The 22,775-nt window shown below is 44.1% G+C and overlaps 1 protein-coding gene across 1 annotated transcript in view; it reads left to right on the top strand.

The window, feature by feature from the left end:
- SLCO3A1 (solute carrier organic anion transporter family member 3A1) overlaps positions 1-22,775 on the top strand; it is a 130,891-nt gene that overhangs the window by 7,032 nt on the left and 101,084 nt on the right. The window contains exon 2 of the mRNA XM_077785924.1: positions 15,761-16,226. Within this exon, the coding sequence (XP_077642050.1) occupies positions 15,761-16,226 (466 nt within the window). The remainder of the gene's footprint in view (positions 1-15,760; positions 16,227-22,775) is intronic.

Raw genomic sequence — 22,775 nt, forward strand, 5'->3', positions numbered from 1 at the left:
CCCCCTCCTGCTCTTGCCCAGTGCCCACTGTATTAAAGATCTTTTACTGAGCTTCTCTTGCAGCAGTGCCTGAACACAGTCAGTTATTTTAGATGACTGGAGTGTAAAAGCAAAATATTTATTTCTGGCTTGCTGGAATGTTTATCATGCTTGTTATTTTCAAGAAGAAAAGGAATTTGCTTTGGTTTCTGTTTTTCCCCTCTGTTGCCTCTCCCTTCATAGTAGCCTTTCAAAACCTCACCAAGCAGCCAGCTGATTTCTCTGTATTTTTTTAACACCATCTTGGTGTCTGCACCTATCACTTGGATGGTTTCTGCATGTTTGCAGGCACAGTGGCTCTTAGATAAGTGGTTGTGAGAGCCAGTGTGGGAGCACAGGAGTTGTTATTTCATGCTGCATCTGTTTCCTGGGCAAGGATTGCTGGAATTGGCTTATTTTTAATATTTAAGTGTCCTTTTGAAACCCTTAACATTTTGTTCACTAGTATAATTCATAATTCCTTAGTTTACTGAAAGTGGGAAAAAAACTTAAAATTTAGTTTTGTGGTGATCCATCAAATGACAGTGAAGTTTTTGACAAAACATGGATAATTCAGTTGTATTGAGGTCTTCATGACTCACACAGTTTCTGAAGCAACTATAGCAGGTTTGTTTTTTGGTGCTTTGATGTTTGCATCTGAATCCAACATTTTCTTTAGTTTTTTGGGGTTTTTCTTGTTTTTTCTTTTTTCTAAAGGCAGCTACAAACTCTGCCATAAGGAAACTGAAAGAAAGTTTTGCTGTTGAGAAGAGATGTGTGGTGTGGGTGTGGAAGAATACAGAAACCTTTCAGAACTATTTCACTTTTCATTTTCAAAGATGAATAGTGGTATATTTGTGGCGTACTTTTTTTTTTTTTGTCTCCCACTGAAAGACTTCTGGCTGAATTGAAATCAGTGTTGAGTTTGGGTCAATATAGATAAAACAGCCTTGAAATCTGTGTTGCATGTGTGTATTTTAGGATGATACTTAACATTTTAATACCTGGAGAATGGCATGAAACAATGTGGAATTGCTTTACAGTGTTGTGTGACAGGTGGTAGTGCCCTCTGCATTCCTAAAACAGAGGAATTACTCTATGAATTTATGTTTAAGGTGAAAAGTATTTTTCCTGCAGTCTTCTTGGAATGTGTGTTAGATGGAGCTAACCTATGGAGCACCTGCACCAAGCACAGCAGTGCCAGAGGATAGCAGTGGTGAGCCTGTTTGCCACAGCAGGACACAGTTCTGAGTTTTCTGCAGTTTCAGATTCATCTCATCCCTTTAATGCTCCAAAGGAATAACAGGGAGTGAGAAAAACATCATAACTTAATAGTTTTGCAACCTGTCCTGTTAAACAATGAACGGTATTTGTTTTCTCTGGTGGAACTTTACCAGGAAGGGCTGCAGAAAGATTGTCTGGAGTTCTTGTTTTTTATTTCTGAAAAGGAGGATATGAAATAGTTGCTACCTCTTTCCACTTCTCAGCTTCACGCAAACAAAGTTTGGCACATTATTAGCAGAAGACCAGAGATTTGCTTGGGAGTGTTTTGGTGCTGGAATGGACTAAACCTCACTCTTTGGCTTGAAAGGAATCCCAGAAGGAAGATGCAGGAGGACAGGCACGTGCACTACTTGGGACAGTAGCAGGGCAAGTCCCTGCACCTCTGAAAAATACCACATGTGCCTGTCTACACTGAGAAATGCCAGGAGAGAAGAGGGCAAGCATTTAAAACATTCCAAGCTAAAATACTGACTGAAAGAAAATTATTTCTGAAAAACATGAAAGGGGAATGCCCCCAGTGGTGTCCTGCTGCTTCTTGTGCCCTGCTAATGAGTTTCATCTGCTGGCAGCAAGCTCACTTCTCATCCTGACATGGTCTGAGTGTTGTATGATAATGCATTGAGTTGCCATATTAGGGATGCATCCTTTGTTACCCAGTAATTTGGAAACAACAGAAGAATAACAGTATATAACTAAGGTTTGATTTTTAAAGAGGAGAAGCTTAAGACTTTCAATTTTTCAGTCCTACAGCGTGCTTCTCATCATCTCACTGAGCTGCAGGAAGAGCTGTAAGTGTTTTGACTTAGGAAAGCTGTTTTCTCCAAGTTATTCTTCCAGCTTTAACTCTTTTCTTGTTAAAGGATGTCTACCTTGCTTGGTGAGATGTTAGGGTGTGTTAACCTTGGTCTGCAGCCAGATCACCACCCAGCTTCTCTCTCACTCCCTCATCAACACAGTGGGGGCAGAAAATGAGGTGGAAAAGCTTGTGGGTTGAGATAAAGAAATTGCTGTCAGGGATAAAACAGACTTGACCTGGGAAAATTAATTTTCATCACCCATTAAAATGGATTTTGATGTTTAAAACAAAGCCAAAAATCAAAACACCATATTCCCCCCATACCATCCCTTCTTTTTCCCCCTAGGCTCTCTGGGAGTATGTTTCTGTGAGATCCTCACCGTGCTCTGCTGGGAGAACATCCACCCTTGCCATGAGCTAAAGTAAATCATTCATCATGTTTGAGCACTGACAGCTCTTTGCAGAAATGTTGGCTGCCCCTCTTGCTTGGGTCCTGTCTGCACTTGGTGATCAGTCACTGGTTTTTGTGGTGTCCCACTGGGCAGAAAGGTTCAGCCCAAGGAGAAGCATGCCTGTGTGACTAAAACACGGTGGTGTTCTTTCTGTCCTGCAGGCATTGTCTGTAAAATGTGATTTTTGTGGGAATTATCCTTCCCACAGCCCATGCTGAGTGCTCTAGCTTGTGATAGGGAAAGTGCTGGGCATACAGAAATAGTGGGCAGTGTTTTTAGGGCTTACCAGCAAAGGAAAACTGTGGGTTTTGTTTTTGTCTTGTCCAGCTTACAGGGCTGAGAGTGGTTAATTACAATGGGCCTTTCAGCCTCTGCATGAGATGCACACTTTGTTTCCTGCTGCCTATAGCTAGTTATAATGCAGGTCCTTATGTCTGAAGTCAGTGCAGCTGCTGGCTGAGGGACAGGAGCTCCAGCTGAAGGGATGCCTTGTCTAGGGGTGCTTGTTTGTGAAGGGCAGCGATGGCTGTTTGGGTGATCCTGTAGATGGTCTCATCCAAGGTGCTCAGTGCAAGGAATGCCCTCTGAGCTCAGCTGTGTTCCTGCAGGAACCTGCCTTGTCTTGTGTTCTCCAGCTTTGGGCCAAAGGAGGTGCATGGACCACAAGTTTCTATTTTTGATACCAAAATGTGATACCAAAACCACATGGCTGCTGAGCCTTTGGGTCACAAGATGCCTGGTCTAGGTTGGGGTTTGGGTTTTGTTAATTCTCTTTCTACAGTCTGTGATATTTAATACTATTAAAAATTGGAACTTAAGGGAGCTGCTTAGGGTTACTGAAAAGCTTTCCCATAGTCTTTGGTTTTCAAACCTTCCAGCTTCAGAGAGCTTGAGAGCAAAGGCTGAAAGTATTCAAGTATTCCATGGAGCCAAATAGACCATTCACTTCCATGAGTTAATTCACGTGATTGAGGCCTCTTCTGCATTGACAAATCACTGTGTGAATGAATGAATTCTGAGATCAGTTTGGGAGTTATTTGATGGCTATTGAAGTTAAGTCACACTCGCAAGCCATGTGCTAGGGACACAGTTTTGTGAGTTTGCTGTGTCATTTGGCACAACTGCACAAGCTTTCTCAGATGATGGCCCTGTATAGAAGTTGAGTGTTTTCCATGGATTAGGATGCATCAAGGCTACTGTGTTGCACTTAATCTCAGCTCTTGCTCTTTCTTAGCAAGAAGGTAGAAGTTTCAAATCTCTTCTTGCTGTTTCTTGTGGAAGCATTTGAGCCTTATGGTGTAGGATCCCTTATTTTAGATGTCATTTATTGATTTGAATTATTCAGCTTAATTCAATGCTAGACAAGCTTTTTGCCAGAAATTTTATTTTGCCTTCTTATTTAAATAGATCCCAAATGAATTACTGTAGTTGTATATAATGACTCTTGGGAAATACTGGATGCAGCCTCTAGAATCAGTTCTGTGTGTTTTCAGATTGCAAACTTTTGAAGTCTATCCCTGAACGGTGTCCCTTGTTGTATCTAAGTTTTCCAGATACTCCCACGTTAATAGACTGCACCTCTGGTATCTGTGGGCAGGTATCCAGTTGAGCAATTGGTTAGCAGGGTAACAGCTGGGAGGTGAATCTGCATGCAGAGTTCTCTCTGGAATTTGGTATAAGGTTGTATGTTTTCATGCATGGAAGTTTTTTCCCAGGCTCTCCTACAATCTTTCCAGCTCAATATTTTTGTATTTCCATGTTCAAACTGACTTGCTCTGAGTTGGCATTAGAATTTGGGGGAGTGCTTGGATAAAATGGACAAAAATGTTCTGCAAATAGCTTGTGGCAAAGTGTGGTCTTCTTGTTTAGCTAACCCGACCTTTTGACATGAATGGAGTGTGTCTGGTTACTCCAATACTTGTACTCAAGTTAGTGTTGATCAAGTCTTTATAGATTCCTGTTAGGCATCACACTGAGGCTTCAAGGAATGGGATCTTTAGGAGGTGCACAGAACTTTGCTACACTGGAAGTGCAAATGAAACTAAAATGACATTTGGTTTCTTCTTTGTGTGCTCCCTCTACTTCATAATGCATAGATTCAGACACTTTCAATTTGATTCTCAGCATCCTGATTGTGTTCAGAACTCTTGGTATCCAGACAGTGTCACAAAATATTAGGTTCATGGAATGTTTCCAGGAGTCCTGTCACTGTGTATTTTACTGACCTCCTCCTTGCCCCCACTGTTAGGCAAGTGAGAGATTAAATGATGGAGGAACAGCAACTTGATTCCTCTGAACCAATACTGGTGAGGTAGATTCTGGTGATGGTGGCATCTTGGCAGGAACAGAGGAACATTCCTGCCCCATGTGGATAATGTTTTCAAGCCAAACTCTGTAGCTGGCTGTCCAGACCTGTCATATCCAAACTGACTGTCTTCGTCAGTCAAGACTAATATTCATGTCCAGAGAAATCTTGATTTATTTGCATTTGGACAATGTGACATGTGGCAGACTTGGGAGAGGACAGCTTAGCCCACAGGGTAGCTCTTGTTGGCTGAGGAACGTCTACTATTTGTATTTTGTGGTGAAGGTGCAGACCAGGCATGCTTGGGCTCATTTCCTGACTTTGTCATGGACATCTCCAGGTCTTCTTTGGGCTTTCTCAACCAGCAAATGTGGTAGCTGTGTTATTGGCAGGTTCTGTGGTCATCTTGTGGTGTAGGATGGTGGGCACTGGGCTGCTGCAGTGATGGTAACTAGGATGAAAGGGGCCCCCAGGCTTGGGCCCTGAACCAGGTCTCTAGCAGTTATCATAACAGGCTGAACTAAATTAATTAATGGGTTGGTAATTTTGTGCTATCCTACCTGTGACAATGCAGCCTTGTTGCTGAATGGTATCCCTGTTTCCTTCACACCTGTCTGAAATGTCAGGGCTGAAACATTTAGCCTTTTGCTGTCTGAGGCTTCACTGGAAAAGACTGCTTAGGGCTGCTTTACTCACTTTGGTAAGTGATGGATTTTAAAAGAGCCTGAGGGTATTATTTTCAAGGATGTTTTCTGAGCCATACTGTCATTGACAGAAGTGACTTACTCCAAGTGTCTCTTTGAAAATGGGACTCTTGTTCCAAAGACACTGAAGTGCTTTTGAAAAATATCCTTCCCTGTTACTGACTGCAGTGGACTGTCTCAGTGGTGTCTAGCTTCCTTTAAAGCAGAGCAAAATTAGAGTCTAAATGTTATGTGCCTGGCTAATAAACTGTATTGTAATTAGTACCTTGGGGAGAGAGGAACCAGGGAGGAGCTGAGTATAAAGAGAATTAACTTCATGTAGAAGCTGCCTGCAAAGGATGAGTGAAGAACTGGAAGGAGATGAAAACATGGGATTCGAAATGGCTGTAGAGGTTGAGAGAATCCAGACTGGAAAAGATCAAGGAGAGAAGAAAGAGTGCTCATGTTGGCTGCAGTAACCATTAGTGAGTGGATGTCTCTGGCTTTGTGTTGAATGCTGAATGCAAAACCATTCCCACTCTCTAGTGCCTGAATGATGGATTCCTCCCAGAATTTGCTGTCCCTCGAGCAGTGATCCTCTATAGGAACCCCTCTCCTATTGTGCTTTGGGTCATACCAGACTCTGATAGGTAAATAGAAGAGATGGGAACTCCATTTTCCTTGTGTGTGCTCATTAAAGTTTTTCAGGGTCTGGTGATTCTGCTGTACATAGATTTAAGATCATCTTCAAGCCATGACTCGCCTCTTACACCATGGCCCTCCTTGCTCACCTCCCAGCCTGCCTCTCCCTTTAGTGGGAAGTTTGGCAGCAGCCAGCACACGGCTCCTGTTTGTACCCTTGGCACTGCACAGAGACAACGTGAAAGGAGAAATGAGTCGCTTGTGAGCAGCTTTGTAGGAGGGTGTTACTTAGCAAATAAGCAGGATGACACGGGCAGTGCTTGTGTGGGCTGCAGGGTGTGAGGTGGGGATAAGCAAGCAGCACATGTGGCTCTGGGGCAAGCTTGGGGTGGTGCTAGTTAGGTGCTAGAGTAAGACCCCAATTCCACGTGCAGAATTGTAATTCAATATTTCTTTTATGAGTTGTTAAAAAGTGCTGTGGAATGGCAGCACAATGTGGCCATTTTGCCATTTCCCTTTTAAATGGCTTCCTATGTCCCAAGGCTTACTAAATTAAAACACTTGATGGGGAAAGCCTCAAACTTCTCCCTAAGCCAAGTTCTCATTTGCTGCAGCCAGGCATCCTTTCTGCTGGATAGGGAGTAGAGCAGGAGAGATATCAGCAGAGCCAGAGCAGAAGAGGAGAAAAGTAGTAGGACTTGTCAGAAAAGCTCCTCTCCCAGTTTATAGCCTTTATATAATCACCAGTGTCCTCCAACCGTGAAAACTGAATTCAGCTTCCTTCAAAGCTTTTATTAATTCTGCCTCAGAGTGTCCTGCCTGTGTCACTTCTGCCCTGGTTCATGCCTGGCAGCTGGGAATGCTTCAGCAACCAGCTCCACAGGCCTTGCTTCTTCATCTGCTCTGTGGCATAACTCAGGTGCAGCCCTTAGCCCTGAGTTCAGCTCTTGATCATAAATTAAGCTAACATGAAGCCCTGCACATGACAGGTTTCCTCGTCAGGCTTGCCTTATGGTTTCTGCATGGTAAGTGCCCTGTTTCTAGTAAAATCCTTCTCTGCAGGCATGGAAGTGTTGTGTTAGGAAATGTTTTATTGGATGAACAGGCAAACCTGCATTCAGTTGTGGAGGTGGGGAAGGGAGGGCGTTGCAGTGTGACAGCTTTGGGACTGTGCCTCTCCAGTGGTAGTACACAGTCCATGTGATAGTATGTAGGAAGGGGTTTTTTCCTGTTAGGAGTCTTCCAGTGATATGAATTTCTCCTCCTCTCAGCTGGAATCCAGCATGATGGTGTTCAGCTTTCAGAGTTCCAGACCCATGTATGAATCTTGCTACCAGTTCTGTATCTGGCCAGGAGTGCTGCAGGAACCTACATTTAAATTATACACTTCAAATTCCTCTTCATCTGGCTTTGTACTGTACTTGCTGGCCATGGAGGGAAAAAAAAAAAAATCCATCTCTGAGTGTGTCAAAGGTATTCCAGCAGCTTTCCCTTGGCTGTTTACTTTGACAGAGAAATTGGCTGCCCCTGCTCACCAGCCCCTGCTGCTGTGCACTTATTCCTCATGGAATTCTTCATCCTCCAGGTCTGAAATGTGCCGGCAGTGCTGTTCTGTGCTACACTTTTTAAAGCATGCAGAAATGTAGCTGCAGGGTTGAGGTGTTGTGCTTCTTTGCATGTTTATGATGTGTTGTTTGACTGCCAGTGAAAATGACATAACATTTAAAAATAAGTGAGGATTCAAATATCTACTGGCTTTGTTGTACGTATGCTACTCAAGGAAAGTTTGTGCTAAAAATGGATTCTGGCACTGGGTGTTTTTATGTAGATACCTTGTCAGGGACTAAAATACCACCTGCTTTCACTCAGTGAGGTCAGTACTGAGCAGCAGACTTAGAGGCATAAAGCTTGTGTGGACACTAAGTCTGTGGTTGTGATTAAAATATCACTGTAGGTTGGGGCTTTAAAAGGTTAAAAAATGAGATTTTGGCTGTGGTGTGCATCTGTTTCAAAGCAACAGAAAAAGCCTTTCAAGTTCTGCTTAGGCAGTTCCATGTGGCCTGGCTCTGTACCTGCGCCTGCTTTGAGCTGTTGGTGACCCAGGCTGACTTTCCATGATGAATGTGAGGGGGTAGCTGCAAATAACACCCCAGTGATCTTTTTGTTCACACCGCTGTAAATGGGGCACTGCGCCTTCCCTTCCTTGGGGGGCTGGGGAAGGGGTCAGCCCATTGTGCCCCATGCAGGAAGCAAATGAGGGAGGTATTGACAGCCCTGCCTGCCTTGCTGCTTGCTGCAGTGAGTGCCTGGGTTAGAGGTGAGGTTTTTATGCAGCATGTTTGGATCCCAGTTTCACTCGAGTAGCGGATAATGCACGTTTACCTTTGACAGGCATGTGGCTTTTTTGTGGTTTAAGTTATTTTGGAACAAACTGTGGCTTTGCAGTGATGTATCAGCTTCTGACCAAACAGGATATCTTCCACGGGTGCTGAGCGCTCTTTGCTCTGTTTGCAGCATGCGACAGCCTGGAGCATCGCTGTGTTTGTGGCACAGCTGTGAAACCCTGCAGAAGGTGCTCAGGTACACTTGTTTTGTGCCTTGTTTTGTGCCTTGTGTGCTGGCCAAGGCCAGTGGCACAGGATGCTGTGGCTGCTGAAATGTGGTGAGGAGATGCATAGTGGGCTACAGGAGATGACAGGAAAGTTTTCTGCTTGATGCCAGGGTGTGAAGAAGGTTGCCAACAATGTGTGCCTTGCCTCAGCTGGGAGTGTGATGTGCTGTTTCTCTTGCTGCATGGTGCAATACCTTCTCTCTTCAGGCCCTGAAAATCCTGACCTTGAACGTGTGCTTAATTTGAACTGTGTCACTAACCTCAGAGTTGGTCACTAGAATATAAAATGAAATTTTCACACCAGTGAGGCACAGATCCAATCTGCAAACTCCTCATGGCACCAGTACAGTAACTTGCAGATTTTTCGAGTGCTGGCCTAGAAACAGCACAGGCACATGCAGCAAGAGCCAAGCTAATAACACCCTACTTGCAGCAGGGGTTCAGCTGTGGCATCTATTATCCCTGTCATGTGAATGCAGATTTCTATGCAGAGATGATTTCCAGACCTTGAGCAGAGCTAGCTTGGGTGTGTTCATATCACCACCTTTTTTTGCTTTCCCTGATGTTCATGTGCCCAGAGCCAGCACAGGTGTTGGCCTCTGCAGTGAAAATGTATTTTAAGTTTTGACTGACTTTGCTGGACCAGGAAAGGGGTTCAAACAAGTGATCAGCAGCCTGAGACAGACAGTCTTACTACTTCAGTGCGTTGAGGAGCAGCAAGAAGAGCTGTTGCCTGGGTTTGGGCAAAGGGTATTAAGGTTCTTGTCTTCTTCCCAACCATCCCATGGGTAAGGAGTGTGCAAAATGCCAAGGAAGTGGCTGCCTTTTTAAAAGTTTGGCTCAACCACAAGTGTTTCATCTCAATGCTGGAATTGTGGAGCAGGAAGATGTCAGAGCAGAGGATCAGCATCATTCCCTTGGGCTTGAAGCCTGAGCCTGGTGGCTGTGGGAGGAAGGGAGACCAACTCTAACAGAGGAGAGCTGCTAAGATCTCCCAGTGATGGGATCACATTTGCCCCATCCTGTACAGCTGCTGCAAGAGAGGATGAGGTGACACCTGAAGAAGTGGGTGGATGCACCTGGAAGGAGTGGCACTTCTGGCATTGTCCCTTTGGCTCTGCAAGGAACCTTGTGTTTCCCAGCTCTGTAATGGAGACTGCATTTGTTTTCCTTCGGGAATGTAGTTGCCAAGCAATTATTTTACACCCTGTAGCACTGCAGACATGTCTCTTCAAGTCCAATCTTTTACCACATAACTGAGAAAATATATTTTACATTAAAAAGAAACCTTCTGAAAAGGCCCTTCAGGCATAAAGTCAATGTGTTTTCTATATATAACCCAGTATTATTAATACAATGAACTTAACTGGAGACTCTGGGTGAATATGACTTGATCATTAGAGATCTGAACAATATGATATTAAATTTGAATGTACTGTGGCTCTGACTCCATAATGGTGCTCCCAGCCTTCAATTCATTTCTTAGTGATAAACTGGGGCAATAGGGTGAAGCAGGTCTGTGGATTGTATTTTTGCTAAGCACTAATATAAAATAAACAGCCTATAGAGAAAACAAATTTACCTTGGTTCAGAAAGGCCGAGGTGTGTAGATTTGGGACAGACAGGAATGATGAATATGAGCATGTATTACTGAAATAAGTCCAGAATGGCATGGCATAAGCTTCTGTGGATTTAGTTACAAAAGTTGCAACACAAATTGCTTTGGTTGGAAAATCTTAAGGTGGTGATTGATTTCTTTTTTTTTTTTTATGTGGGTCATTTATCAGTGTGTGTGTTATGTGAGACATTTTCCTTTTTGCAATCATTGAAGAGTGTTTTAGGAGGCCCCTTTAGCCCAGGCCTGTTTGATGTCAGTCATCTGATCCAAATGTGTGTGTGCAGTCTGCCGTGGCTCAGTAAGAGGAGGAGACAGTGCAAGCATTTTACAAATTTTAATCACTTCTAGTTCTTGTGTGTTGCAGTGTGTTCACAGAAAGCCAGAAGGCTGGGTTACATGTTACATGTTACATGTTCTCCTCTAGATGCCCAGCCTGCTTTCTGCACAAGCAAGGTGTGCAGGTGCCAAACTGGTGTGCTGTCACTATAGAACATGTGAAAGCACAACACGAGCCATTGCTATTGCAAAGGTGAAAAAGAGGAAGTTTATTTTCTGACTCCAGCATTTATACTTTTCCAAAGGTGACAGTGGATTGGAGGGTGAATGTGCCACCTCTCCAATGACATTGGACAAACTACAGTACATCAAATTTCTCCGCTTCTGTGGAGGAATGCAAAACAATAGATTGTTTACAGAAAGTTGTGTGAGAAAGTTCTCTACAAGAATGTGAACTCAGAAGGCTTTAGAAAATCTTAAGAATCAGGGCAACAGGTGTGGTTTTCAGTGGTGCAGGTGACTGTTCTGCTACAGACCCAGTCTGGAGGAGCAGGAACCTGTGGAGTAACAGCAGCCACACAGCTGATCTGTCCCAGAGCTACATCTTGATGGAGCTACTGTCAAAAACTGAGTGGGACATGTCTGGGGTAGGTGAAAGGGAGTCATGCAAGAGGCAGCAAAGGTGGCACAACAGGAGGCTGAGTCCAGTGCTGCAGTTAAAGGACTGGCTGCTCAGAGCCCAGTGACCTGCTAAGGGACAGATGTGAGCACATACGGGTGGCAGGCAGGCACATTGCCGTGGGAAGCTGTAGTTTCAGTGCTGTTCCCATTTTCCTGGATGCTGGCACGTGCCATGGATAGAACACTGGCCCTGCCTCTGTCCTTGTGCCTGTCTGGTCCTGTCACACCAGTGACTTCTGGGGGTCAGACTGCATGATCTGTTCTGTCTTATCTGCATGATTTTTGCCGGGTGCTGTCTTTGCTTCCTGGTAACTGTTTTGATCTTGGGTTAGAAGCTTTTTTTAACTAAATACCCTCTTAGTCGATTCTTTCCCTCCCTGACTAAACAGCTGTGTAAGTTGACAGGAGTCAGGAAGTTGCAGCCTCACAGCTGTGGGCTGCTGGTGTTTCCCTGCTGTGTTTTAGCAGGAGGTTGTCCATCTGCACCATCCCATGGCCCACATCCCTGCTCTTAAACAGCATCCACGTGGGCTGTGCTCTGGAGTGATGGGCCTGGCATCAGCACACAGGGACTTTCTATAATCCTCACAGCCTTTCCACATGACATCAGTATTTTACAGGGACCTGTGGTGTCTTTTACGACATTTTATGTAACTCTGGATAAACAGAGTTAGTGTCTGCGAGTGGTGATGGCTGGCCTGCTGGGGAACAGGATTGTGAAAGGAAATACGGGCAATACGGTGTTTTTATGCCACAGTTACAAGGGCACTGGGAACATCCCGCAGAGAAACAACAAGTTTAGTCAGGTTAAACCTTATATGCAGAAAGTCCCATAAAATTGAAGCATGGAGGATGGGGGAATGATTTTAGCTGTGGGCAGGGGTTTATTTTGCATAAATGCAGGTAACATCTGTGCTATGCTGTTGCTGATTTTGTAGTTGGTTTTTGTAAGGTCACAGCCAATGTCACAGTGAGAGTTTGGGCTGTGCTGTCCAGGCTGCAGCCACCCTGGATAAAATGCAGTTATGCTCCTGTTGTTCTCTGGCTAAGAATCTGCGTGTTGACAGTTTATTTCCCAGCCCTATTTTTATTTTCGTATTATTTCCCCCCTCACTGTGACTGTCAGTTTTGGAGGCTACTCTGCTGATGCTGGTCTCAGCATTTTGTATTTGGATGCTGTTTTCTTCTGGATGCTCAAGACTGGTATGATGGATTTGTTCTTTCCCCATACCCTCCACTCCTCATAACCCACTAAGCAAAGGCAGAGCTGGTAGCACTGGGTAGCAGTGCTACAGCCAGAAGGAGCAAACTGGGAAATGCAGTGTGATCTGGCCAGAGGAATAAGGAGAACTGCCAGCTTTTATCAAAAGAGTTTGAATTTGCCCTGTGTTGTTGTCCTCCTCCTGCTTTTGTTTCAGTCTTTTCCCCAGAGTAAAACAGGAAGGTATTAGGGGATGGTGAAACTCCTTTTCCCTACTGTGAGTGGCTTAGTGTTTGCAAAAAGGAAAAGAATGGCTGAAGTCCCACAGAAATAAGAGTGGAATGAGATTTGGGACTCTGGTTTTAGTTCCCTGGTTTGTCACGAATTTACTGCCTCTGTCACTGTGAATTGCACCTGGAAATGGTGCAGTTTTCTGTATCTGAAATCCAGCTGTCCAAAATCTGACCCTTTTGACATCTGGCACCCACACGTGTCTAAACACCATTCTGTTTTCTAGCCACTTGTATATATGTATGATAAAAGCCTAAAATGTGGCAGCCAGGTCAAAATGTGAGAGACTTCCAAAACTAGTTAATACCAGTTGGCCTTGGTAAATCACTTCTGTTGGCTTTCAATCACCAGTCTAAATTATTCCATCAGAAATTAATTTTGTTGACTGTACTTGTCTCATTAATAGTTGGCTCTCTACCTCAGTTTATACAGCTGTAATGAGTAATCATGTTTTTTCCATCTAGGTACAGCTCAGAAATGAGCACTACAAACATAATTTTGCATGCTCAGAGCTATATATGGATCTTGGAGAGATTCCCCAGTCTGTCAGAATTGGTGTTCATGGGACCCCAGCACTAGCCCTATTAGACCACGCCTTGGAATAAAATAAAACCATGGATGATAAATTCTTATCCACGGTGGAAGGTCTGGCTCTATAGATGGTCTTTAAGGTCCTTTCCAGTCCAAACCATTCCGTGCTTCTCTCTGCTAAGGGTACCTGGTGGATCTGCCTGTGGCTATGGGATGCTCTCTGCATCCCCTCTCCTTGGTGTGCGTTGTTCTCCAAACACCAGTGGGATGTTTTATAGCAGGGTCTGTGCTCACCTGCTCAGCTGCCACAGAGAGAGGGCTGGGAGCAGCAGTGTCCCTGCAGAATGTGAGCTCCAGCCCCTGGAGCGGGGACAGGCTGTGCTGTGCCCTCTCACAGGGGACACCGCTGTCCCTCATGGGTCACGAGCCTGTTCCATCCCAACAGGGACCTGCACCTGGTGTTGCAGGCCAAGTGGTGATCTCCTCTCCCTCTGACACGCACACCTGGCTTCGGCATGGGAAGAGTTGCTGCTCTTGCACTGCCTCTCTTCATAGGATTTCATTTTTAGGTTTCTTTCTCCTTGCCTTCCTCAGCTCTTCCACTTTAGCTGGGGAGGATTACACTGGTGGTAGCATAAAAATATAGTTGCCTGTATGAGAAGAAAGCTGGATTTTCTGACAACATTAACACAGTCCAGTTATGGAGATCTGACTTGGACACTTACACCACAGTCAGGTTTAGGAGCTTTTGCTTATGCAAAGCAGCAGAAGTGGGTTGTTTCCATTTTCCATTTTGTTGCCAATGGGGCTGTCTTTGTCCAACTGTGCCCTGCTGTACCCTAGCAGAGGCAAACTGCCCCCGGAGAAGAACTGCTGTCAGAATACTTTAAAGTCGGTCAGGCTGGCTCCTGCTTTGTGAGGTTTATCAGCAAAGATTTTCATTGCCTCCAGTGGGAGGCTATTTTTATTCTATCCAGGGGCTACCTTCTGCTCTGAGGTCTTTATCACATTTTTTTTGGAATAGAGAAACCTGCCTCTTTTAGGACAACCTTAAATACCTTCATCTTTTGCAGTTTGAAAAACTAGATAGTTTTTTATTCAGGGTAAAAGTTTTCAGCATTTCTGTGACACGTTCAAGATTTCTTTTGTTGCTTTTTTGCTGTAGAAAAGGGACACTGCCATAGACCTGAGAATATTCTGTTTTCTCCATTGAGCAGAGATGACAGCAAGTGAGGTACTTAATGGTTCATCCTTCATGCTCTGATCAGTGCTTGACTGTTGCAGAAAATCCACATTGTGTTTCACTCCACCATGTAATCAAGATTGGAAGAGCTCTCAAGAGAGGATCTTGTTAATTTTCTTGCCCTATGCCAAGATCAGTCATATTTTTGTCTTTCTTGACAGCTGCAGGTCTGTGCTCTGTTAAAGACCTCTTCAGCCTTTCCAGGCAGCATATTTCAGTGCCTCACAATCCCTACCAGTAAAATCTGGCTTCTCCTCACCTTCTGTCTAACCTGATCATCTCTGCTGAAGTTTAAACTCATCACTCCTTGTCACTTCCATTTTGAATTCAGAGAACAGGTCATTCCTTTTTGCAGCAATGTTAAATATTTGAAGACTATTCATGTGCTTCTCTCTTCCTAGTGTTAAATACTCACAATTTGTTAAATCATCCCTTCTTCATGGTGGATTTAAATCTTCTATGTAAACCTTAATTGGCCTGTCTTCTCAAAAATACTCTGTGACGATCCCAGTCATTAACTAATCCACAAACAGTTTAAACCCTTTGATCAGCATTTTATTTATATCCTTGAGTAAAAGCATTCAATGCCAGCTAAACTGCCTGTTTGTACATCACTGTCTCTGAGTGGCTCAGATAGCCTTGTGCTGGTGTGCAGGCAAAGAATCTGCAGGGTTTTCTGCTGCTCCCTGACTGCAGTTCATTCCAAGGGAAAGGCTGGGTGCCTGGCAGGATGTGAAGCTCAGTATGGTTTGTGCCTGGGTTCTGTGGGACAGTGCACCGTGAAGGTTGTGCCTTCAAATAGAAAGGGAGCCCAAAGACAGAATCATGGAATCATGGGTGTCTGCAGGCATCCAAAATACACACTGATGGGCACAGGAATTCGGAAGTGACATGTGCTCAGACAGGTGGTAGGCTGTGAAATGTCACTTGGTATTAGGACCTTCTGGCGTGGCTGTATTTGAGCAGTCAGGTCATGCTTGGAGCTCAGCTACTGTACTGTGATTTGGATGTCCTTGATGGATATGGTTTCAGCTCCAAGGAGAAGTCAAGGAAATTTACGCTTTAGCAGTACATATGGGGAGAATGGAAGGCATGGAATGTGATTTTCTCTGGATTTCTCTGTTGTAGGTGAGTGTTTTAACCACCTTGGAGCGGCGATTCAACCTCCAGAGCGCTGACGTGGGCGTCATTGCCAGCAGCTTCGAGATTGGCAACCTGGCCCTCATCCTCTTTGTGAGCTACTTCGGAGCCCGAGGACACCGGCCACGCTTGATAGGGTGTGGAGGGATAGTCATGGCCTTGGGTGCCCTCCTTTCTGCATTGCCTGAATTCCTGACCCACCAGTACGAGTACGAGTCGGGAGAAATACGCTGGGGAGCTGAAGGGAGGGATGTGTGTGCTGTCAACGGGTCCAGCAGCGACGAGGGACCAGACCCGGACCTTATCTGCAGGAATAGGACTGCTACCAACATGATGTACTTGCTGCTCATCGGGGCACAGGTCCTCCTGGGCATTGGTGCTACCCCTGTCCAGCCCCTGGGAGTTTCCTACATCGATGACCACGTGAGGAGGAAAGATTCCTCCCTGTACATAGGTAAGGCTCTCTGAACTTCTCCTGGAAGGCTTTCCTTGTGGGCTGGCATCTGGCTCTTGTTGCCTGTTTGATGCCAGTGGAAGGGATGCCTCAAGGCCTCTTCTCCATGTGCTGCAGTGCTTGTGAAAGTGGCTTGGCATGGGGCTCTGCATCAAGCAGCAGGGAAGCACAGCAGTGCTTGCTTATGTTGTAGCAGTGGTAAAGGTTGACAGCCGTGATGATTGGGCAGATGCTCATTTCTTCTCTTGTGTTTGCCCAGATTGCTTTAAGTTCGTATATTGGTGGCTTATGGCTCAGTTTTAGCTGAAGAGTTTTCAAGTGGTGTGTGTGATGATGATTGACTTTTTTGGTTTGTTTTTTTTTCCTCCACATGTTACCCTAGTTATTTTCCTGTTCCAAAGCATGTGTCTGAGTGATCACTGCAGTCTGAGGAGACTGAGAGGACGCACGTGTTGTCACTACCACTGTCACATTTTAACAAGGAAGTGCCACTTACAGAGTAGGTGCTGTGACCCAGGATGCTGTGGCAGGACCCTCGATAATGTGATCCCTGTAACGGAATGGGATGTGGAAACTGGTGAGGTCTATTTTGGGATACAGTGAGCCTGAAGTAGAACTCACGGTTCTAGTGATCATGTTGCAAAATTCTTTCATATGGTTACACTGTGAAATCTGCCTTTGAATCCACAGTGAACCATCTCAGTTACTGGGGTAAAGTGCTTGTGGGTTTCAGCAGTAGTTCCCCCTCCCAGCAGGTTTAAAAAGGATGTTGTTGGCCAAGTTTTCTTTGAAAATTGTACCAGCTTGGCACATTCCTCTTTCTGTAGGGTTTGTCACTAGGTAAGCTGCTCCAATGGAATAAATGAGCGGAGTGTGTGCTGCCATTGTTAGTATAATCCTGGTAATCAAAAGTGTGCACTTGTCCCATCATCTCCACCTTGGTGTGACTTTCAGCTGAATGGGTGATCCTGTTCCCCTTTGTTTTTTATTTCCCCAAAGACATTTTTATCAAGTTTCCAAGCTGAGTGTGGCCACTGACAGCAAAGCTGGGCAGTCCTGCTGACTTTCAGAGAGCTGTTTAATGGGTAGTGCAGAAGCCTGGTGGGAAGCTACTACATAGTGTAGCATTCATGGATGTATTGCTGCTTCACGTAGAGCTTTTTCTGTGTATTCAAAACATGTCTCTGCTTTTCTGTAGCTGGCCATAAAATCATAGTATTTCAGCATTTAGCTTTGTCCTTGGGTCATTATTCATCTTCACTTGGTTCTGTAAGTGTTTGTGAGGATCCACTGGACAAAGAAGAATGATGTATAAAATACAAGATAATGTACAACCCAAAGGTGAATAATGAGACTGAATTCACTGGAGCAACTGTGCCAACACCATAAATGATGAGCTGGAATTAAGAGTGATTCTAAGATTATCTATTATAAATAACTATATAGAGGAGCAGCAACTTCTTTCAGTCTGTTCCGTGGGCATTTTTTAAGCAATGCTTCACGTCTTGAGAACAGGCTGGAGGAGGGTGCATGAGAGGAGGATTAGGAAGAGTGATTTTTCTTCTTCCTGAGCTACATTCATCTTGTATGTTAAAATAACGTGTTTAAAGTTGGCAGTTCAACTGTAGCTAGGAAAATACTTCCAGAAAATTATTTCTGCTTACTATATGCTGCTTTTTTATTTTTTCTGCAAAGATGAGGATGTTGTCTAACCATATTTGTTACTACATGTGGAGTTTAAAAACAAAGGAAAAAAGCCACACCAAAAAAACCTCACCACAAAACCCCAGGCATTTTGGGGTTGTTTGCTTTCTGGCTTTAGCTATGGAAATCATAACCTGAATTTCTACATCTGAATTGTGGATTACAGCGAGGTGCCTGTGTATGCACACTCAAGCAGCAATGAAGTTTAATTTCTGCTCTGTCCTAACCTATCCATCACAAATAGGGTTTGAGATATTGGATGATTAATTAGTCTATCAACTTGCAATCAATTTGACTAGTGAAAATAAAAGCTACCAGGAAAAAAAATCTATTCCATGAATGTATGTAAATGGATAAGAAACAAATGGAAGTGTCATCTTACATTGGTGGATACTTGAGAGGGGGTCAGATTGCTTGGTTTAAATGTTGTTTGAGAATTACTTGCTCAGATTTGTCTTTAACTGATTATTTTTGTTGATGTCATCAATGCAGTTTTCAGTGGCCTTAGAAGAAAGCTGGCTGAGCAGCTTACCCACTTCATTCTGCTCTGTTTTGCACAGGAAATAACTGCAGAGTGGATACTGTCACTGTGCTATATTTATATCAGTTTGCTTTCTCATAATAGCTCACTCACTCAGTAGGGGCTGTGTGTGACCAGATGAAATGTTTTTGGGCAAGTTCCCTTAGTTGAAATTAGGGGCAAATCTGGCATGGATGGTTCTCTCAGGATAGGAACTAATTAATAACAGTGATAATAGTCTGGCTGAACTTTCTAGAATGACTGGCTGAGAAATGATCAGATTGACCAGTTTGTGCTGTCCTTAGTGTAGAGCTTATGTTAAGTCTGTGTGTGATGCATTGCGGCTGAGGGTTAGAAGTAGTTTCTCAGCCTGACAGCTAAGCAGTAGTCATTGTTTACCTCTGCAATAAAAATCCTCATGTCCCAGGACAGTGAATTAGATAGAAATAAATGCACTGAGAGGTTTTTTTCCCCTCCTTCTGAATTGTATGAAATTTAAGTGGAGTAATAATATAATATCTAACACAGTCACTTTGCAGTGAAATAACAATACAGGACACCTTCTCTGATTATTTTAAAAAGAAATCCAACCCCCCAAAACATCCTCCCAAATCTTCTTTTTTGTATGTTAATACTCATGTGTATGCAGAAGAATGCAGATGTGATACCATATGGAGTTTAAAGTGATGCTTTGGCTTTAATCATTAGTGGAACTAATAGCATCTGTGGAGTGTAATATTCTTGTGGCTATGAAGCCCATCAGATTTCTCCTGTGGTTTCTCTGCAGTGAAAGGCACACAGGAGGATGTGGGCAGTGCACCTCTGCTGTGCATCCTTTGAAGTCAGGGGTTGCTCAGGCTTGTGCTCTGCCAAGGAGGTGGGGATTCTTAGAGTTTCTTAATTACAGAGGCAGTGGTGAGATACTACAGGAGTATTTCTCTTCATGGGCTGCTGACTTGCAGCTTCACATTTCTTGAACTAATGAACAGATTTTTTTTTTTTTTTTGCTGCCTGCAATGTGTTGCTACCAAACTCAAAAAGATTCTGTTGCTGTAGTAACCAGGCCTGGGAAAAAGGGTTGTCTTTTGGTAACCCAGGGCAAAGTGAACAAAAGGAGATGAGTGTGTGAAAGTACACACCAAAGTATGTTCCAAAGGAAACACATTTGTGCTGTAGCAGGGTTAGAAAGATCATGGCACCGTGCCTGCTCTGGTTAATCACAGAATCATAGAACAGTTTGGGTTGGAAGGGTCCTCAGAGATCATCCAGCTCCTACCCCTGCTGTGGATAGGGACACCTTTCACTTGAACAGGTTGTTGGTCAGGTGAAACCTAATGATGGGGGAGAAACTCTCCTCCCATTCTCAGCATCTGCTTGACTCAAAGGTTATAATGCTGGCAGTAGCAGTCAAACAATGGAAAAAATAAAGGAACTTTCTTAGCAGTTTGAAATTGGGAAAAGTGTTCTGAGTTGGTGCTGGTTTGGTTGCTTCTCTCTGAGTCTGATCTGACATTTAGTATTGGCACTCCCATCTAGAGGTTTCCAAACCTGTGTGCTTATTGGCATCTGGCGTAAATAACCCCATTGAGTGGAGGAATTCATCATTGCTACAGACCATGTGGGGCTTGTTACTGCTCTATCTTTACTAGTGTCAAAGGATTCCTTCAATTTGTGGCACTGTTTATTTTAAAGGAGTAAAGACTACTTACTATACGGTTCTTTTCTCCACCCACTAATGACTCACTTGGCATTTCCTTTTTTAGTACTTTTTCTGCTTAATCTTGCTGAGTTCTCTTGAAATCAGTGAGGACTTTGTCATTAGGAGGGAGATCAGAGGAGCTGATACAAAGAGGGAAAAAAGCCCTGACCTGACAGTGGTTGTATGGATTTGCTGCCTCTCAGATAAGCAGGAGCTTGCAAGTGTTTTCTGCTCACTGGAGTGCCTGTGCTGCTCCCAGCAGTGAGTTCCATTAGAGCCAGTGCAGTGGTGTGGTTGGTTAATGTTTTTAGCAGCCTGAGACACACCTTCTGGCCTTCCTGCTGCATTTAGCATTTGCTGATAAAGGTTCTTGCCTCTTGTCTGGGACACAGTTACCTATAGAGCAGAATGAATAGCCTCTGGGAGCCAGTATTTGATCTGGGACAATTAAGGGCTGTATTAAACAGAGGAAGTTGCTATTATTCTGTCTCCAGTTGATGGAGGAAATTGATATTGATGTTGGAAGGAGCCCTGCCAGACTGTGAGACTCATTCAGAAGAATGCTGTGCTGATCTTTAATGCATTTCAGAGTTTCCCTTTGCATTTGTTGAAGCTGTCTCTGTGTTTGGCATTGTGGGCACACACACCACATGTTCAGGACCCATGACTTGGGGCTACTCACTGAATTGCAGTAATGGGAAGAATGGCTTAAAGGAAATCCCAGAAGGGACAAATCCTGAGTCAAGAAGTATGTGCTGTGGAGTGATGAGTGCTCCTGAATTATTGGTGTGCAAGGGTGTATCTGAGCACAGCATCCTCTGGGGCACAGAGCTGTCCTTGGCCTGTTTCATGACAGGGCTGAGGAATGCAAAAATCAGCTCTGCTGGATGTGTGTTTAGCTGCTTTCTTCTGTCTTACCTATTTGGCCTTTTCTGTGTGTATTTTGGTTTTATCATTGTTGTTCCAGCCCTTACCCTTGATGTGAGAGTAGAACTCAACAGAATGGTGTGTTCTTCCCACATCTGCACTAACTAACCCTGTTAAGAGGGAGAGGACCCTGCATTGCAGCTGCTGGCTTTGACCTTTGTATTAGTGTGGGGTTATTTTGCATCAAATGTGTGGAAGCACTTTTTGTTTTGTGATGACAGAGAGAAAACTCAGCCTCACTTCTGGTGCCTTCTGTCTTTTCTTTAAGCACCAGCTCAAGATTTGCTGCAGAGGAAGACAAACATGCCCTAATTGGGATCTTGCTGTCTTCAGGGATAAATTTGTCCATTTGAAAAATCATTTATGGTAGCTTACATCAGTCAAAATGATAGCAGCCATTGTGCTTTGGAGAAGCAGAAACATTTTCTCGACTGACAAGAATTTAATCTGAGAGTTAGTATCTATGCTGGTGAGTTAATGGCAAGTTATCAGCATAAGCTGCTGAAATCAGAGTTTGAGTCAACATTTTATATGTTCGAGGTTTGTTGGTTTGGTCTCTACCTGATGAAAAGTCTCTTACAAGGAGGATGAATGTATTTTGGTCAGTCTTATTCTTTCCAAAGCTCTCAAATTTCTTGACATGTATGTCTGAACCTACATTTCTAAACTATAGGAAGTGGAATAATTTTGTGTTTATAGCATACAGGTCATATCATCAGCCGTTTGAGGCTGACTGTTGATGTGTATCAATTGGAAGGCCTTTAGGACCCACCTGAGAGGTCTCTACAGCTCTGCCCATCCTGGCTGCTTATCCTTTCACTCCTCACAGCATTTCCCACATGGCCACTCTCCTTCCTGTTGTGCTCATTTGTGGTCTGCAAGCAACATGGGTACTTTATTCACATTAGCCCTTCCTGCTGGAACATGCTTCTCTGAGCTCACCACCTAAGGTTCTGCCAGCCTTGTGCATTCCTGACCCTTTTTCCTTTTAAAGCCTGTTTTATGAGGTCTTTTGTAGTGGATTGTAGCAGACTCCTATCTGTTGTATTTGCTCTGTGCCCACTCCATACCCATCAGCTGCCTGGTGAGTTTGTCCACCCCCACGTGGGCACAGAAGCAAGAATTGCATTTCTCCTTGCTGGTATAGGCAGTTTTATAGGTGTGTAATATTTTTAGCCTGAAGACGGAATTCTGTAATGCTTTTGTTCAGTAAATGCATCCTCCTACGGGTGATTTGGAGAGCCTTTCCTTCCTGTCACAGCCTCCCATGGGCTGAGAAAGGCACAGTATTAGCTCTGAGCTCCGAGCAGAGCTGCTGCCAGCGCGAGGGCTGTGATGCCTGTTCATTACTGAAAGGTCTCTGTGCTGAAGGATTCTCTGGGCTGTCTCCCCCGTGGACTGACTGTGGACAGATTAAATTACATGGCTTCACGTGGATATCCTGGTATTAACCCACTGATCCATCGATAACCTGCAGCCTTTTATAATTACAGCCCTTGGGGGAGAGATGGGTGTTCTCATCTGCTGTGTGTCAACAGGGCTGGCTCTGTTACACATGTCCCCCTTTACAGTGCTGGTGGTAATACCCTGGAAAATTAAATGGAAACACAAACAAGTGTGTAGGGTGTATTAGAGCAGTAACAATAATCAATTCATGGGAATAACCTTTCCCACTACAGGCAGGAAGGCTGTTGCAAAA

This window comes from Lonchura striata, chromosome 11 (assembly GCF_046129695.1).
Source record: "Lonchura striata isolate bLonStr1 chromosome 11, bLonStr1.mat, whole genome shotgun sequence".
NCBI lineage: Eukaryota > Metazoa > Chordata > Aves > Passeriformes > Estrildidae > Lonchura > Lonchura striata.